Raw genomic sequence first — 20,281 nt, 5'->3', positions numbered from 1 at the left:
TAGCATTTTCATAAGCTTCACTTCTCCATTCATCTAGAGAACTTAATTGCATCAACCTCTTATTACCGGCTAATTTAGGATCTTTATTTAGTTCTCTAACAGCCCAATAAGCTTTGTGCTCTAGTTCTAAAGGTAAATGACAAGCTTTTCCATAAACCATTTTATAAGGTGACATTCCCATGGGATTTTTATAAGCGAGTTCTATAAGCCCATAGTGCTTCTTTCAATTTGCTAGCCCAATTCTTCCTAGATTTATTAACGGTCTTACCCAGGATAGCTTTAATCTCTCTATTTGATAATTCTACTTGACCACTAGTTTGAGGGTGATAAGCGAAGCAATTCTATGATTAATACCATACTTAGCAAGAGTTTTCTAAAACCTCCATGAATAAAATGAGAACCTCCATCGGTCATAATATATCTAGGTACTCCAAATCTAGGAAATATAACATCTACAAGCATTTTTATAGAGGTCTCACCATCGGCACTTTTTGTAGGTATAGCTTCTACCCATTTAGTAACATAATCAACGGCGACAAGTATATGAGTGTTACCGTCCGAAGAAGGGAAAGGACCCATGAAGTCGAATCCCCAACAATCGAATGGTTCAATAACAAGAGTATAATTCATAGGCATTTCATTGCGTCCGGAGATATTACCAACTCTTTGACATTCATCACAAGATAAAATAAATTTCCTTGCATCTTTGAAGAGTGTTGGCCAATAAAAACCTGATTGTAGAACCTTTTGCGCGGTTCTATCTCCCGCGTGATGTCCTCCATAAACACTACCATGACATTTACTCAATATCTCCTGTTGTTCATATTCGGGAACACATCTTCGCATAATACCATCTACTCCTTCTTTATATAAGTGTGGGTCATCCCAAAAATAATGCCTCAAGTCATAAAAGAATTTCCTCCGTTCTTTGAGCTGAAAAGGTTGGAGGCAAATACTTCGAAACAATAAAGTTAGCATAATCGCATACCAAGGGCTCTCTCGCGAGCTCACCTTTATTACGAGCCAATTGTTCATTTGGAAAACTATCATTAACGGGAACAGGATCATAAGCAATATTTTCCAATCTAGACAAATTATCGACAACGGGATTATCGAGCACCTTTCCTATCTATAATATGTAAATCAAATTCTTGCAGACGAAGTACCCATCTAATAAGCCTTGGCTTAGCATCTTTATTTGTCATAAGGTATCTAATTGCGGCATGATCGGTATGAATTGTAACTTTCGAATCAACAATATAGGGTCTAAACTTGTCACAAGCAAAGACTACGGCTAACAATTCCTTTTCGAGTTGTAGCATAATTTCTTTGAGCAGCATCAAGAGTCTTACTAGCATAATGAATAACATTTAATTTGTTATCTACCCAGTTGTCCAAGAACGGCGCCTACGGCAAAATCACTAGCATCACACATAATTTCAAAAGGCAAATTCCAATCGGGAGGTTCGACTACATGAGCAATTGTTAAGGCTTTCTTTAGAGTTTCAAAAGCTTCCTTACAATCATCATCAAAAACAAAAGGTACATCTTTTTGAAGAAGATTAGTAAGAGGCTTTGAAATTTTAGAGAAATCTTTAATAAATCTCCTATAAAACCCAGCATGACCAAGAACACTACGAATACCTTTAACATCCCTCGGATAGGGCATCTTCTCAATTACTTCAACTTTAGCTCTATCAACTTCAATACCTCTCTCGGAAATTTTATGTCCCAATACAATTCCTTCATTAACCATAAAGTGGCATTTCTCCCAATTAAGAACAAGGTTAGTTTCTTCACATCTACTGCAAAACTTTATCGAGGTTTCGCGAGGCAATTATCAAAAGAATTCCCATAGACGGAAAAATCATCCATGAACACCTCTACAATACTTTCGCAAAAACCATGAAAAATAGCGAGACATGCATCTTTGAAAAGTGGCGGGAGCATTACATAAACCAAAAGGCATACGCCTATAAGCATAAGTTCCATAAGGACAAGTAAATGTGGTTTTCTCTTGATCTTTAGCTTTAATAACAATTTGTGAAAACCCAGAATAACCATCAAGAAAGCAAAAATGAGTATTTTTAGATAACCTTTCTAGCATTTGATCAATAAAGGGTAAAGGGTAATGATCTTTCTTAGTAACTTTATTAACTTTTCGAAAATCAATGCACATTCTATACCCTACAACTACTCTTTGAGGAATAAGCTCATCATTATCATTAGGTACAACAGTCATTCCTCCTTTCTTAGGAACACAATGCACAGGACTAACCCATCTACTATCAGCAATAGGATATATAATACCGGCTTCAAGGAGTTTTAATACCTCGTTCCTTACCACCTCTTTCATCTTCGGAATTAGACGACGTTGATGTTCAACAACGAGGCTTTGCATCTTCTTCCATATTAATAGCATGTTGGCAAATAGAAGGAGAAATCCCTTTCAAATCATCAAGAGTATAGCCAATAGCTCCTCGGTGTTTCTTCAATATTTCCAATAACCTTTCTTCCTCAATCTCGAAAGCTTAGAACTAATAATAACGGGATATATTTTCTTATCATCAATATGAGCATATTTAAGATTATCGGGTAAAGGCTTTAAATCAAAAACGGGATCTTCCTTTGGTGGCGGTGTTGTACCCAAATCTTCCACTTAGGTAAATCATGCTTGAGAATAGGTTGACGAAGAAAAATTTCCTCAAGCTCATCTCTTTCTTTCCTAAAAGCTTCACTTTCACTATTCTCCAAATGTTGCTGCAAAGGATTATTAGGAACAAGAACAATAGATGCACTACTTGCTCCATTTTAAAATCATTACTAAGCAAGTCGGCTTTATAAGGAGTTTTGGTAAATTTAGAAAAGTTAAATTCATAAGGTTCACCGACAAATCTAGTCAAAATTTTCTCTTTCTTACAATCTATAATAGCTCCACAAGTATTTAGAAAAGGTCTACCAAAAATGATAGGACAATGATTACTAGCGGCGAGAACCAAGTACCAAAAAGTCAGCGGGATATTTAATCTTACCACATAGAACTTCCACATCTCGAACAATACCAATTGGAGAAATAGTTTCTCTATTAGCCGGATGAATAACCACATCAATATCTTCAAGTTCACAAGAACCAATTTCGTGCATAATCTCAGTGTAAAGCTCATAAGGAATAGCACTAACACTTGCACCAATATCACATAAACCATAATAGCAATGATCACCAATTCTAACGAGATAGCATAGGAACACTAACTTGTTTGGATTTATTAGGATGTGAAACAATATTAGAAGCATCTTCACGAGAAAATAATATGACCATCCTCCACATTTTCGGTCACAAGATCTTTAACTATTGCAACAGACGAGTTCAATTTTAATTTGTTCTTCGGGTTCTTTAGGTTTCTTTTCACTTTTATTAACCGCACTAGATACGACGAAGTACTCCTTCATTTTAGCGGGGAAAGGAGTTTTTTCAATATAAGCTTCGGGAATAACATTATCAACAGTTTCAATCACTACACATTTGTTTACGAGATGAATCAACTTTATCTTTATACGGTTCATGATACTTATCAAAATTCTTCTTAGGCAGTTCATAATGAGAGGCAAAAGCTTTATAAAGATTTGCAACAACTTGGGAATCAAGACCATATGTAGCACTCATATTACGAAATTTATCGAGTATCCATAAAAGCTTCAATGCATTTATAATCATAAATTATACCGATTCTCTATCTTTGTCGTTCTCCCATCCTTCGAGTATTTTCTTGGATCCGATCAAGAAGGTCCCTTTTAAACTCTTCTTTGTTGCGTGTAAATGATCCGAGAACAAGAAGTATCCAGCAAGGTCTTGTCTTGAAAAGAAAGTCTTGCATAGAAATTATCAATAATAACATTACCAGGAAGCTCATGAATGGGGCATTTGAGCATTAAAGACTTCAATCTCCCCCAAGCTTGGGCAATACTCTCTCCATCATGAGGCCAGAAATTATATATGCGGTTCCGATCTTTGTGAATTTCACTTGGAGGATAAAATTTGGAATAAAATAAAGGCACAATGTCCTCCCAATCAATAGAATCACCATTCTTCGAGCAATTTATACCGGTGCGCCGCTTTACCAGACAGCGATATAGTGAATAGTTTCTTTCTAACTTCATTCATAGAAATACTGCACATTTGAATAACCCGCATAATTCATGCAAAAACAATAAATGATCACCAGGATGAGACAGTTCCATCCCCTTCATAGCGGTTATCCATAACACGTTCAATAATTTTCATAGGTATTTTATATGGTACTACTTCCTTACCTGGCGCTTCATCCACAACCGTTGCAGTAGTAGTAGATTTCCCAAATAGAAATTGAAGAGAAGATCTCTCCATAATGATTTATAGCAGCAGGCAGAAATAAAATCAGCACAAACAGTAAAAGTTTTCCTTACCAATTCCGCTTACCAATAGCGCTTCACTCCCCGGCAACGGCGCCAGAAAATAGTCTTGATGACCCACAAGTATAGGGGGTGTATCGTAGTATCTTCGATAAGTAAGAATGTCGATCCCAACGAGGAGCAGAAGGTGTTGGCATCAGTTTCGATGAAAGATTCACTTGTAAATGCTCACAAACAAGTATTCAAGGGGTTTTGATGTAACGGATGAATAAAGTACGAGTAAGTAAAATGCGAGAGAAATAATTGCAGCGAGTGGCCCAATCCTTTTTAGCACAAAGGACAAGCCGGTTTGTTTACTTATAATGACCAAACGTTCTCGAGGACACACGGGGATTTTAGTCTAGTACTTTCGCTTCATGTGGTTTAATAATCTTCATTGTTTTGATAAGTGTTGTGTGGGTGAACCTATGCTAATGCACCGCCCTTCCTAGGACTAATACATACTTGTGATTATACCCCTTGCAAGCATCCGTAACTACAAGAAAGTAATTAAGATAAATCTAACCACGGCCTTAAACTGCGAGATCCTGCGATCCCTCCTGCATCGATATACTAACGGGGGCTCGGGTTTACGTCACTCCGGCAACCCCGCAATTAGCAACCGAATACAAGATGCACTCCCCTAGGCCCATAAATGGTGAAGTGTCATGTAGTCGACGTTCACACGGCACCACTAGAAGAATGACACCACAACTTAAATATCATAACATTGAATATTACTCAACCATAATTCACTACTAGCATTTAGACTTCACCCATGTCCTCAATAACTAAACGAACTACTCACGAGACATCATATGGAATACAATCAGAGGTGATATGATGATGAATAACAATCTGAACATAAATCTTGGTTCAATGGTTTCACTCAATAGCATCTACAACAAGTATAGAATAACACCGGGAGAGTTTCCCCTATCAAACAATCAAGATTTAACCTGAATTGTTACAGCGGTGACGAGGTGCAGCGATGGTGATGGCGATGTAGATGGTGGAGATGATGATGATGATGATGGAGATGATGTCCCGCTCGATGACGATGACGATGGCGATGGCATCGATTTCCCCCTCCGGGAGGGAATTTCCCCGGCGGATTCCTGCCCGCCGGAGAGCTCTTTTCTCTCTGGTCTTCTCCGCCCCGCAGAGGGCGGCTGCTAACCGCCTCGTGAGGGTCCTCTATCCTGGCTTCCTCCAGTCATCCGGAAAAATAGGAATTTACGTGAAATTCCCTTCCACGAGTTGATCTTCCGAAATATTGCGTTACGACGGTGCTTTTCCAGCGGAATCCGGCTCCGGTGCTTGATCCTCCAATGATGATGAAACATGCAAAATAGATGAAATAACATAAGTATTGTACCCCAATATGAAATATATCCATGAATAACAGCAAATTATGATACAAAATAGTGATGCAAATTGGACGTATCAAGAAGAAGAGCAATATTTTATTTTCTTCGTGTTGAGCAGACCCAAACCTCTGAATTCCTTAGGTCTGCAAATTGTTGGCCTGTTAACCAGATGGTACTTACGTTTCGGGCCCGATCCTTCCCAGTAAAATTTCGACCTGTGGGAGTCAAACCTCGCATGAATCCCTTCATGCAGAAGAAAGAGCCCCATCGCAAACATTGGAAGGTTATCAAGACAAGCATTAGAGAGAATTAGTCCCCACCCAGGATAACAGCCTCCCCAGACACGGAGCCACTGTTCGAAGGAAAGTTTTGTTGTCTGACATTGGCAAACCCGAATATACGAACGGAAAGACAACCAGCTTACAGTTGAGCTTGTTTGCAATTCGGGATTTATGAGAGAGCTGGGAGGTCCAAGCACAAAAATCTCGCTTTTGTGGTAGTTTATTTTGAAGCCAGACATGTCCTCAAAGCACATAAGAATAAAATTCAGATTTTCAGTGTCCTCATCTGACCCCTGGATGAGGATAACAGTGTCGTCCGCATATTGGAGATGGGTAATTCCCCCCGGAATTAAATGAGGTACCAGCCCATGGATGTGACCTGTAGACTGATGCGCGTAGATGTACACGTCCGTTGGGAACCCCAAGAGGAAGGTATGATGCGCACAGTGGCAAGTTTTCCCTCAGAAAGAAACCAAGGTTTAATCGAACCAGGAGGAGCCAAGAAGCACGTTGAAGGTTGATGGTGGCGAAATGTGATGCGGCGCAACACCGGGGATTCGGCGCCAACGTGGAACCTGCACAACACAACCAAAGTACTTTGCCCCAACGAAACGGTGAGGTTGTCAATCTCACCGAGCTTGCTTGTAACAAAGGATTAAGCGTATTGTGTGGAAGATGATTGTTTGCAAGAAAACGAGTAAAACAAGTATTGCGATGAGATTGTATGCGATGTAAAGAATAGGACCGGGGTCCACGAGTTCACTAGAGGTGTCTCTCCCATAAGATAAAAGCATGTTGGGTGAACAAATTACAGTCGCGCAATTGACAAATAGAAAAGGGCATAACAATGCATGTACATGATATGATAAATATAGTGAGATTTAATTGGGCATTACGACAAAGTACATAGACCGCCATCCAACTGCATCTATGCCTAAAAGTCCACCTTCGGGTTATCATCCGAACCCCATTCGGTATTAAGTTGCAAAGCAACGAGACAATTGCATTAAGTATGGTGCGTAATGTAATCGACAACTACATCGTTAGACATAGAATCAATGTTTTATCCCTAGTGGCAATAGCACATCACAACCTTAGAACTTTACGTCACTCTGTCCCGGGTGTCAATGAAGGCATGAACCCACTATCGAGCATAAATACTCCCTCTTGGAGTTAAGAGTAAAAACTTGGCCGAGCCTCTACTAATAACGGAGAGCATGCAAGATCATAAACAACACATAAACAATAGATTGATAATCACCATAACATAGTATTCTCTATTCATCGGATCCCGACAAACACAACATATAGTATTACGAGATAGATGATCTTGATCATGTTAGGCAGCTCACAAGATCCAACAATGAAGCACAATTAGGAGAAGACGACCATCTAGCTACTTGCTATGGACCCATAGTCCGGGGGTGAACTACTCACTCATCACTCCGGAGGCGACCATGGCGGTGTAGAGTCCTCCGGGAGATGAATCCCCTCTCCGGCAGGGTGCCGGAGGCGATCTCCTGAATCCCCCGAGATGGGATTCGCGGCGGCGTCTCTGGAAGGTTTTCCGTATCGTGGCTCTCGGTACTGGGGGTTTCACGACGGAGGCTATTTGTAGGCGGAAGGGCAGGTCAAGAGGCGGCACGAGGGGCCCAGATGATAGGCCGGCGCGGCCAGGGCCTGGGCCGCGCCGCCCTGTTGTCTGGCCACCTCGTGGCCCCACTTCGACTCTCCTTCGGTCTTCTGGAAGCTTCGTGCAAAAAATAGGACCCTGGGCGTTGATTTCGTCCAATTCTGAGAATATTTCGTTACTAGGATTTCTGAAACCAAAAACAGCGAGAAAACGACAGCTGGCTCTTCGGCATCTTGTTAATAGGTTAGTTCCAGAAAATGCGTAAATACGACATATAATGTGCATAAAACATGTAGATATCATCAATAATGTAGCATGGAACATAAGAAATTATCGATACGTTGGAGACGTATCAGCATCCCCAAGCTTAGTTACGCTTCGTCCCGAGCGAGTAAAACGATAACAAAGATAATTTCTGAAGTGACATGCCATCATAATCTTGATCATACTATTTGTAAACATATGTAATGAATGCAGCGATCAAAACAATGGTAATGACATGAGTAAACAAGTGAATCATAAAGCAAAGACTTTTCATGAATAGTACTTCAAGACAAGCATAAATAAGTCTTGCATAAGAGTTAACTCATAAAGCAATAAATCAAAGTAAAGGTATTGAAGCAACACAAAGGAAGATTAAGTTTCAGCGGTTGCTTTCAACTTATAACATGTATATCTAATGGATAGTGTCAACATAGAGTAATATAACAAGTGCAATATGCAAGTATGTAGGAATCAATGCACAGTTCACACAAGTGTTTGCTTCTTAAGGTGGAGAGAGATAGGTAAACTGACTCAACAATAAAAGTAAAAGAAAGGTCCTTCAAAGAGGAAAGCATCGATTGCTGTATTTGTGCTAGAGCTTTTATTTTGAAAACATGAAACAATTTTGTCAACGGTAGTAATAAAGCATATGAGTTATGTAAATTATATCTTACAAGTTGCAAGCCTCATGCATAGTATACTAATAGTGCCCGCACCTTGTCCTACTTTGCTTGGACTACCGGATCTTCGCAATGCCATGTTTCAACCAAGTGTCACAAAGGGGTACCTCCATGCCGCTGTACAAAGGTCTAAGGAGAAAGCTCGCATTTTGGATTTCTCGCTTTTGATTATTCTCAACTTAGACATCCATACCGGGATAACATGGACAACAGATAATGGACTCCTCTTAAATGCATAAGCATGTAGCAATAATTATTATTCTCATATGAGATTGAGGATACATGTCCAAAACTGAAACTTCAACCATGATTCATGGCTTTAGTTAGCGGCCCAATGTTCTTCTCTAACAATATGCATGCTCCAATCATTAAGGTGGTAGATCCTTCAGACAAGACGGACATGCATAGCAACTCACATGATATTCAACAAAGAATAGTTGATGGCGTTCCCCGAAGCATGGTTATCGCACAACAAGCAACTTAATAAGAGATAAAGTGCATAAGTACATATTCAATACTACGATAGTTTTTAAGGCTATTTTGTCCCATGAGCTATATATTGCAAAGGTGAATGATGGAATTTTAAAGGTAGCACTCAAGCAATTTACTTTGGAATGGCGGAGAAATACCATGTAGTAGGTAGGTATGGTGGACACAAATGGCATAGTAGTTGGCTCAAGGATTTTGGATGCATGAGAAGTATTCCCTCTCGATACAAGGTTTAGGCTAGCAAGGTTATTTGAAGCAAACTCAAGGATGAACCGGTGCAGCAAAACTCACATAAAAGACATATTGTAAACATTATAAGACTCTACACCGTCTTCCTTGTTGTTCAAAACTCAATACTAGATATTATGTAGACCTTAGAGAGACCAAATATGCAAATCAAATTTTAGCAAGCTCTATGATTTCTTCATTAATGGGTGCAAAGTATATGATGCAAGAGCTTAAACATGAGCACAACAATTGCCAAGTATCACATTATCCAAGACATTTTAGAATTACTACATGTAGCATTTTCAAATTCCAACCATATAACAATTTAACGAAGAAGAAACTTCGCCAAGAACATTATGAGTAAAGCCTAAGGACATATTTGTCCATATGCAACAGCGGAGCGTGTCTCTCTCCCACAAAGTGAATGCTAGGATCCATTTTATTCAAACAAAAACAAAAACAAAAACAAACCGACGCTCCAAGTAAAGAACACAAGATGTGATTGAATAAAAATATAGTTTCGGGGAGGAACTCGATGATGTTGTCGATGAAGAAGGGGATGCCTTGGGCATCCCCAAGCTTAGACAGCTTGAGTCTTCTTAAAATATGCAGGGGTGAACCACGGGGGCATCCCCAAGCTTAGAAGCTTTCACTCCTCTTGATCATAGTATATCATACTCCTCTCTTGACCCTTGAAAACTTCCTTCACACCAAACTTCAAGCAAACTCATTAGAGGGTTAGTGCACAATTAATAATTCACATATTCAGAGGTGACACAATCATTCTTTTCACTTCTGGACATTGCATAAAGCTACTGGACATTAGTGGATCAATGAAATTCATTCAATATAGCAAATATGGCAATGCGAAATAAAAGGCAGAATCTGTCAAAAACAGAACAGTCCGTAAAGACGAATTTTAAAATGGCACCAGACTTGCTCAAATGGAAAAACTCAAAACTAATGAAAGTTGCGTACATATCTGAGGATCACGCTCGTAAATTGGCAGATTTTTTCGAATTTTCTACAGAGACTTGTGCCCAGATTCGTGACAGACAGCAATGCTGTTTCTGCGCAGCGATCCCAAATATAACATCAACTTTGACATAGAAACTTTACTTGGCACAAAAACATGATAAGGAGAGGTTGCTACAGTAGTAAACAACTTCCAAGACTCAACAAAAGAAAAATTGCTGTAGTAAAAACATGGGTTGTCTCCCATAAGCGCTTTTCTTTAACGCCTTTCAGCTAGGCGCAGAAAGTGCAAATCAAGTAACATCGAGAGTAGAAGCATCAACATCATAACCAGGGGTATTGGGAGTTTTCTCAACCAAGCATAGTATATTGGATACATAAGTTTTAGTGTTTCCCTTTTCATTAGTCTTGGGCTTGCTATTCTCATCGAACAAATTTTCAGGAACAAGCCAAGCATAGTTATTTTCTAGTGCATCATTCATAGCGAGGAGTTTACATGGTATTGGTGCTTTGATCTCCCCACCATCATTAATATTATTAGTGTACCTTATTCTATCCATGTCCATTTTTTCAAGGAGACCAATAAAATTAGTATGAGAACCTAGCATATTAAATTTAGCAAAGACCTTTCTAGCCTCTCTTGCTAGACCACCAAATTCTCTAAGAAGAGTTTCTAAAACAAAATCTTTCTTTTCCCCTTCTTCCATATCACCAAGTGTAAGAAACATGTGTTGGATTATAGGATTGAGATTAACAAATTTAGTTTCCAACATACGAACTAAAGCAGCAGCAGCAATTTCATAGGTAGGTGCAAGTTCTACCAAGTGTCTATCTTCAAAATCTTCCAGTAATACTAACATGATTGAAAAATTCTTCTATATTATTTCTCCCAACTATAGACCCACGTCTTACCGGTATGTCTTTTGTGGTAAAATTAAAAGGAAACATGATGCAATAAGCAAAAAGTAAACTAGGCAAACAAAGTAAAGACGAGTAACTAATTTTTTTGTGTTTTTGATATAGAGAGCAAGACAGTAAATAAAGTAAAACTAGCAACTAATTTTTTTGTGTTTTGTTTAGGTGCAGCAAACAAAGTAGTAAATAAAATAAAGCAAGACAAAAACAAAGTAAAGAGATTGAGAAGTGGAGACTCCCCTTGCGGCGTGTCTTGATCTCCCCGACAACGGCGCCGAGAAAACGAGCTTGATGCGCGTAGATGTACACGTCCGTTGGGAACCCCAAGAGGAAGGTATGATGCGCACGGTGGCAAGTTTTCCCTCGGAAAGAAACCAAGGTTTAATCGAACCGGGAGGAGCCAAGAAGCACGTTGAAGGTTGATGGTGGCGAAATGTGATGCGGCGCAACACCGAGGATTCCGGCGCCAACGTGGAACCTGCACAACACAACCAAAGTACTTTGCCCCAACGAAACAGTGAGGTTGTCAATCTCACCGGCTTGCTCGTAACAAAGGATTAACCGTATTGTGTGGAAGATGATTGTTTGCAAGAAAACAATAAAACAAGTATTGCGATGAGATTGTATGCGATGTAAAGAATAGGACCGGGGTCCACAGTTCACTAGAGGTGTCTCTCCCATAAGATAAAAGCATGTTGGGTGAACAAATTACGATCGGGCAATTGACAAATAGAAAAGGGCATAACAATGCATGTACATGATATGATAAATATAGTGAGATTTAATTGGGCATTACGACAAAGTACATAGACCGCCATCCAACTGCATCTATGCCTAAAAAGTCCACCTTCGAGGTTATCATCCGAACCCCATTCGGTATTAAGTTGCAAAGCAACAGACAATTGCATTAAGTATGGTGCGTAATGTAATCGACAACTACATCCTTAGACATAGAATCAATGTTTTATCCCTAGTGGCAACAGCACATCACAACCTTAGAACTTTACGTCACCTGTCCCAGGTGTCAATGAAGGCATGAACCCACTATCGAGCATAAATACTCCCTCTTGGAGTTAAGAGTAAAAACTTGGCCGAGCCTCTACTAATAACGGAGAGCATGCAAGATCATAAACAACACATAAACAATAGATTGATAATCACCATAACATAGTATTCTCTATTCATCGGATCGCGACAAACACAACATATAGTATTACAGATAGATGATCTTGATCATGTTAGGCAGCTCACAAGATTCAACAATGAAGCACAATTAGGAGAAGACGACCATCTAGCTACTGCTATGGACCCATAGTCCAGGGGTGAACTACTCACTCATCACTCCGGAGGCGACCATGGCGGTGTAGAGTCCTCCGGGAGATGAATCCCCTCTCCGGCAGGGTGCCGGAGGCGATCTCCTGAATCCCCCGAGATGGGATTCGCGGCGGCGGCGTCTCTGGAAGGTTTTCCGTATCGTGGCTCTCGGTACTGGGGGTTTCGCGACGGAGGCTATTTGTAGGCGGAAGGGCAGGTCAAGAGGCGGCACGAGGGGCCCAGATGACAGGCCGGCGCGGCCAGGGCCTGGGCCGCGCCGCCCTGTTGTCTGGCCACCTCGTGGCCCCACTTCGACTCTCCTTCGGTCTTATGGAAGCTTCGTGCAAAAATAGGACCCTGGGCGTTGATTTCGTCCAATTCCGAGAATATTTCCTTACTAGGATTTCTGAAACAAAAAACAGCAGAAAACGACAAGCGGCTCTTCGGCATCTTGTTAATAGGTTAGTTCCAGAAAATGCGTAAATACGACATATAATGTGCATAAAACATGTAGATATCATCAATAATGTAGCATGGAACATAAGAAATTATTGATACGTTGGAGACGTATCATAGACGCAACAGTCGAAAGGATCCCAGAAAGGGCTTCACCGATGAAATTGAATAGGAGGGGAGAGAAAGGATCCCATGTCTAACCCCTCTCTTATTCCTGAAGAATGGCCCCACCACCCGAGACTAGTTGCACAACTCTATGATGTAACCCTCGTCAAAGCCTTTACACTGAAGCACCTCGGCGAGGAAACCAATTTACTCTATCGTATGCCTTCAAAAAATCCAACTTCAACAGAATTCCCCCAAGATTTTTGGCCCGAATATCGTGCACGATCTCGATCAGCGCAAGGGGGCCATCAAGAATGTTCCTGCCTTTGAGAAACGCAGTTTGATTTGGCCTAATAATTCTGTTGGCAATAGGGTCCAACCTAGTGGCGTATGCTTTGGAGATGATTTTGAAAATCACATTGATCAAGGCAATTGGTATGTATTGTGAAATCTGATCCTCCCCCGAAACCTTAGGTATATGGGAGAGAATCTCGAAATTTAATCTGGAAATATCAATGCGCTCCATCACAAAGTCATTCAAAATATGAAGGATCCCGTGTTTCACCTGCGGCCAAAATTTCTTGAAGAACAACACGCGGAAGCCATCCGGACCTGGAGCGGTATCCGATTTCATCTCCTTCATAATGCAATCAAATTAGATCAGTTTCAGAGAACGTGAGAGCCAGGTTGATGTTTTCCTCCTCGAACACACGCCCCCTCCAACCCAGGTGGACGACGCCAGCCCGCACCCTCTAGGAGCTGAAGTGTGAGGTGCTCCGATAAAAGGCATAGATATGTGCCTGAATTTGTCTTGTGTCAGATATGGTTTCCCTCGCTAGTATTGAGAGAAGAGATGTTGCATTTTCGTCGGCTACCATTTGCCACCGTGTGGAAGTAGGCCGTGTTGGCATCACCCTAAAGCGCCCACCGGACCCTCCCACGATGCCGCCAATACTCCTCCTCTACCCGATAGATATGGAGTAATTGGTCTTCCAAGTGATATCTAGAGGCCCATGCTTCCTCGTCCATCCCGGAGGAGTCAGCCAGTACATCAAGTTGCGCAATCTGCAACAAGAGTGCCGCTTTCGTAGCTTTCAATTCGCGACCAAGATTCTGGTTCCAGCCACGCATGAAGTTCCACCAATCAATAATATCTCTGCCACCCACGTAGCCAACAACCTATCCCAAGTTGCGTGAATCAAGGGGATGAACTCCGCGCGTTCAAACCAACTGGTTTCGAAAAAGAACCTATTACTACGGACAGGGAAGCCCTCCCCAGTATCAAACACTAATGGGGTATGATCAGACGTACCCAAGGCTAGTCTCAGCTGCCAGCGAGCAGAGCGGGAAGATTACTTCAAAGGACGCAGAAACAAAAACTCTATCAAGAGGCAGAACGAACATGATTAAGTTGTCGGCTGCACCAAGTAAACCTCGCCCCAGTGCGAGGAATTGCACTAAGTGCCCAGGAGGCAATGTTGTCGTTGAAAAGGTCTATCAGTGACCAATTCTGGTTTAAGCAAATCCTACACAATTTTTATGCAAATCCTACACAACGTTTATGCAAATATTATAAATTAAATGAGCTCTTAGCCTCAAGTTCTTCATCCATTCAGGTTTTCGTCACTGGAAGTACTAGCTCAAGCCTAAAGCCTAATGTAACACGCATCCTCATTGCTCCGTGGTATAAAAGTTGATATATCCTTTTTTTTAAAGAGAGGAAATATCTTTTTTTAATAAACAACAAAATGAGTCTCACTGCGGTTGTGGATGGTGCAAAGAAAAGAGCATATTTTGTGCATAATAAAATCAGCAAAAACAGCACAAGATCTAAAATTAGGCTTCCGTGTGGCGGGACTACCACAATCAGCCCCTCCGATCTCTCCTAACGCTAGCTCCCGCTCCCACCGTCTCCGCCCCCTCTCCACCACCCGCCACCCAGAGGCAGGCTCCCGACGCCTTCCTCCCTCCTCTCGCCCGTCTAGGCGCCGGCGGCCGGAGAGAGATGGGGCAGCCCAAGAAGCTGGTCTACAGCTTCGTGGCGCGCGGCACCGTGGTGCTGACCGACCACGCCGAGGTCTCCGGCAACTTCGCCTCCGTCGCCGCGCAGTGCCTCCAGAAGCTCCCCACCAACAACAACCGCTTCAGCTACAACTGCGACGGCCACACCTTCAACTACCACGTCCATGACGGATTCAGTAATGACCCCCTCCCAAACCAACCTCTGCCAGCGTGCGTTGATCAGAGTACTGTGGGTGATTCGTGGGTGTGGCGATCACGGTTTGCGTTGGCGATCTAGCGTGTCCTTGATTTCTGACATTATCCATTTATCAAGAGATTAATTGTCTCCAGTAAAGCACCATTTTTCTTCAGTAATGGTTCCTCAAATGTCAATAGTGGTTAATCAAATGTCAGTAGTGGTTCCTCCAAAAAAAAAAAACCCAGCAACGCTCACATGTCATCCCATGTTAGATTCGTCAATTCTAGTTGATGCTGATCGTGTTCATCGTTTGGGTGTTCGTAATGTCAATTTGTGTTCGTGATTTTTTTCTTCGAAAAGGGGAATAATAATTTGTTAAATGTGTTCCTGAATTGTGGGGTGGATAATAATGAATTAATGTTTTCGGTTTGATGCTTACTAATTAAGAAAAAAATCTCGTCAAGTTCTAGACAAATCCAAGTGTGTAGGTGTTGCTCGTGTCCCGTTTTTCCTCCTTTTCTTGTGAAAGTGTTGTGTGCTACATGTGCTAGCCGTTGCGCTTGTATACTGGTTTCGATCCTTTAATGAAAATGGTTCAGGCCTGAAAGGTTTTTATTCCTGTTACCTGACTAGCCTGACTTGCTTTGCTTGTGTATGGTTTCCATGATAATTTCATGGTTTTGCTTGAGTACATGGTTGTCATGATAATGTTGTGATGGGTAGGGTGGTTACTTGCGTGCAACTTATGGCAATTTTCAGAGCCCATACAGGTGTCATTGTCTATACCAATTTTACAATTTTTTTTTGGAAAATAGATTAAGTTGGGAAATTGGATTCACATGGTGATTTATTTGAAGTCATCTCTCTTGGAATCTGCTTGAGATTTTTTTTACCACATTCTCATAAGTCATACACGTGTTCCTTTAAAGTTGCCTCCTTTTCCCTTGCTCTACTTCGTAATTTCCGCAATAGTTCATAACGATGACTAGTAAGTAATAATACTCTGTATGATAAGATGCTGCAGGAAATGGTAATAGAATCTAAGAATTTTGTCTTTTGAAATAAAAGAAAACGTTCTAGCCATGTCTTTTGATGATCTGGCCATCCGGGTATTATATTTTGTATTATTTGGTTATCTCTTCCGTTGTCAGTAACCATGCCACTAGTTTCTCAGTGTATGACCGAAGTTGGTACTCCTTCTCCATTGGGCTTTGGTGTATTGACATATTTGAAGTTTCCTTTTATCAGTATACATATAGTACCATTTAGTGTATTCTGCTACTTCAGAAATAGATTTATCATCCTTTTGGTAATTTGGTTTTCAGCATATTGTGTTGTGGCTACCGAGTCTGCTGGTCGGCAACTTCCAGTCGGCTTCATCGAGAGAGTTAAGGAAGATTTCACCAAGAAATACAGCAGCGGAAAAGCCAGAACTGCTGCTGCCAATGGCCTCAAACGAGAATATGGGTACTTTCCGCAATATCTTTGGAAACATCTTTCCACATTTCAGCAAGCCTCCACACATATACCTCTTATCTTATAGGATGCATACCAAATTACTCCGGTACATGGAAGCGAGACTAGCTACTTAATATGAGCAGTGTGCAGTTTTCGAAAATAAAATACGAGCAATGTGACTGTGAGTTACTACAATGGATGTCTTATTTTTCCAGGCCTAAGCTTAAAGACCACATGAAGTACTGTGACCTGCACCCTGAGGAGATTGACAAGCTCGCGAAAGTGAAGGCTCAGGTTTCAGAGGTGAAGGGAGTAATGATGCAAAACATCGAAAAGGTGCACGTCTATTCTACTTTCAGTCTGATACTGATGGGGGTCTTGTGAAGATTCGGGGTGCTATCTTTTTCCTAACATTCTATAACCCGACCACCTGTCCATTAGGTACTAGATCGTGGTGAGAAAATTGAACTACTTGTCGATAAGACAGAGGATCTTCGCTCACAGGTATCATATGCTCACACTCACCTCGGTTCGGTCTTTTCATTCTTCTGTCACCGTGCCCAGTGCATGAGAGACGTGGACTCGTCCATACTTGTCTCCAGGCACAAGATTTCAAGAAGCAAGGAACAAAGATACGACAGAAGATGTGGTGGGAGAACATGAAGATAAAGCTCATTGCTTTTGGCATCATTATCGCGCTGATCCTCCTCATCATCTTGACAGTTTGCGGCGACTTCCATTGCTGGTGATGTGACTGGAGAGTGCACAGCTCACCTCATCTCACTGTTTGAATACTGCTATAGCCTTCAGTTTCGTGTTGCATTGCAAAAGAGAAGAAAGAAACGCAGGAAAGTAAGTAAGGGGAGAAAGGCATGCATGCTACCACGACATACATGTAGAGAGTGTTGTTTCTACTAAAACCACCACATAGAGAGTGCATCGCCATCAATCGCGCCGTGATGCTAGAATCCGTCAGTTTGATGTTATAGTTGTCGCTGATCACATTCTTTAATTTCTTTAGTTATATGTTTCTAGACCCAAAGGCTCGCAATATATAACGGAGCCAATGCCCAAGAATTTTATTTTACATTGTTGTAATTATTATTATTAGTATAATGATGTAACCCAGATGAGGTGCTTTTGCTGCAGTTTCGTAAAGAGGTTTCATCTTCATGTACTTGCTTCTGTGTTGATGACATGACATCTAAGTTCTTTTTATGGAGCTGCCATAGAGTATCTAAATCACTACCTATACAGTGAGGTTGAACTGAAGTACTGAACAGTTCCCTGCGTTCTTCCAAATAGACAGACTAAAGCCCACTTAATCAAAAGAACGGCGACATACACTCTTTACTCTCTACTAAATTAAGTCTGCATCTCAACTTTTGCAACAAAATACACCTATGGATTGCACTATGGATGTGCATCGTTTCAAACTTTTTAAAAACCTTTCAGGCCTTGTTTGGATTGGGTGCAAATTTTGTGTGCTCATGGGTATATAGCTCAAACATGAGCATATCAAATGCCGAGGAGCACACAGAAACTACGCTTAATCCAAGCAGCCCTAAGCATATAATTTTTGGAGAGTTTTCACTTTTCCACCGACATAGTTGCTTCCCTCCAAGAGAGAAGCTGAACATGGCGCCTTTGAAGAAAGAAAAAGGCTGGGCACTGCAGAGCACTCATAACCTTGTTCCGTTTTGGCTCACCTCCTCCTTCCTTCCTTTTGCCCTTTTGCGGTGGCAGCGCCGTTTGTATGTGGCAATGGCGTCATCCAACGAACCCCTTTAATCCAGATCAGGTGGCTCAGGCGCGCCGGCGACCTCTTGCAGCAGCCAAGCGGGTGCAGAGGTGCGGCGGCGGCTTCAGTCCGGCGGATCTGTGTGCAGCAGTTCAGTGAGTTCCTATGGATCGTAATTTACTTCGGCTTCTGCATCATATGTGAGTCAGAACAAATTAATTAGAAATCAAATTGATAGTGCTGCTGACTGGTTTTGTCAGTTTTCTTGTTGGCCAAATGAGCTGATAGATTTATTCTAATTTTGGATGATCTTTAACTAATGTCCTTGCAATTTCATTTCTATTGGATTTGACTTTATTTAACGTAGCTAAACTTAGAATTGATTCGAAGTGTATTCACTAAACCACATTATTTACTGCATTTAGGACCTGGCGGTGTGCAGTTCCAAGCAAGCAAACATAGCTGAAGAGGCATGGCCGAACGATCCAAGTCTTCAGCAATGGTCATCGCACAAGTTTGGAGTGATTGGGAAATCCAGCTCTATGTGCTGCTAAGCTTTGTCTTGCAAATATTTCTCTTCTTCGTCGGCAGCCTGCGCCGTCACAGTGGCCACAAGGCCTTGGTCAGGTTTCCCATATGGCTGGCCTACCTGCTAGCCGACCTCGTCGCGGTGTACGCACTCGGTTACCTCTCGAGGCATGTAGCCAGCACCACTATGAACAGGGATGAACGGCGTCACGAGCTCACCTTCTTCTGGGCACCTTTCCTCCTTATCCACCTTGGTGGCCAGGACAGTGTTACTGCCTTCTCCATCGAGGACAACGAGCTGTGGCTGAGACATTTGCTGAATTTGCTAGCTCAGGTTTGGCTGGCCTTGTATGTGTTCTGGCAGTCCACTCCGGGCGACAGGCTTGTCGTCCCGGCGGCCTTTGTATTTGTGGCCGGGATCATCAAGTACGGGGAGAGGACATGGGCGCTCAAGAGTGGGTGCGAGAGTGCTCTCAGGAGCTCAGGCGCCAGCAACGAAGCAGCTGCGAAGCAGGTTGTCCGGATAGGAGCTGAAGCCGATCTGCAATATTCAGAGATTGTCAGGTGTGCTCTTTGCTCGGCGACAGGAGTCCGGGATGTGTTTGCTGGGCGCAAACTCCACCAGATAGAGAGCGAAGCTTCAGAGAAACTGACAAACAATGTAGCATTCGAGGGGCTTGAAGATGGAGAGGTACACTTCAAGATTGTAGAGATCGAGCTGGGCCTGATGTATGATGAACTCTACACGAAGGCTAAGGTGGTCCAGACGTTGCCCGGCACCATACTCCGTTGTGTCTCTTTAGTCTCCATGATCGTGGCTCTCGTGGTCTTCATCACCATGATAAGTGGAGGCAGCTACTACAGCAGAGCTGATGTTGCAATAACCTATATGCTGTTTATAGGAGCCTTCAGTCTAGAAGTATGTGCTGTCTTCTCGGTGATGATCTCACCAAGGACATGGGCATTCTTAGAAGATCGACGATGCCACACGCTTGCTCGTGTGGTCTGTGCACGGCTGCAGGCGAGGCAATGGTGGTCGAATTCCATGGGGCAGTACAACTTCTTGAGCTCATGCATTCCTGGCAAGACAGGGCTGTGCTCCACACTGCTCACCAAGATCATGGGTCTACTTGGAGTCAAGCAGCTGTGGAGCAACATACTGCATTCCAAGCACGCAGAGGTCAACAAGGGGCTGAAGGACACCATCAGCACGTTT

The 20,281-nt window shown here is 42.1% G+C and overlaps 1 protein-coding gene across 1 annotated transcript; it reads left to right on the top strand.

The window, feature by feature from the left end:
• Positions 1 to 15,143: 15,143 nt before the first annotated feature.
• Positions 15,144 to 17,917, top strand: LOC124695914 (putative vesicle-associated membrane protein 726). The gene is made up of 5 exons (XM_047228717.1): positions 15,144 to 15,336; positions 16,664 to 16,805; positions 17,012 to 17,132; positions 17,238 to 17,300; positions 17,399 to 17,917. Exons 1-5 carry the CDS (start codon positions 15,144 to 15,146, stop codon positions 17,543 to 17,545), a joined length of 666 nt encoding a protein of 221 aa, XP_047084673.1. The 3' UTR covers positions 17,546 to 17,917.
• Positions 17,918 to 20,281: the final 2,364 nt, after the last annotated feature.

This window comes from Lolium rigidum, chromosome 3, assembly GCF_022539505.1.
Source record: "Lolium rigidum isolate FL_2022 chromosome 3, APGP_CSIRO_Lrig_0.1, whole genome shotgun sequence".
Classification (NCBI taxonomy): Eukaryota; Viridiplantae; Streptophyta; class Magnoliopsida; order Poales; family Poaceae; genus Lolium; species Lolium rigidum.
This window is presented reverse-complemented; position numbering and strand designations above follow the sequence as displayed.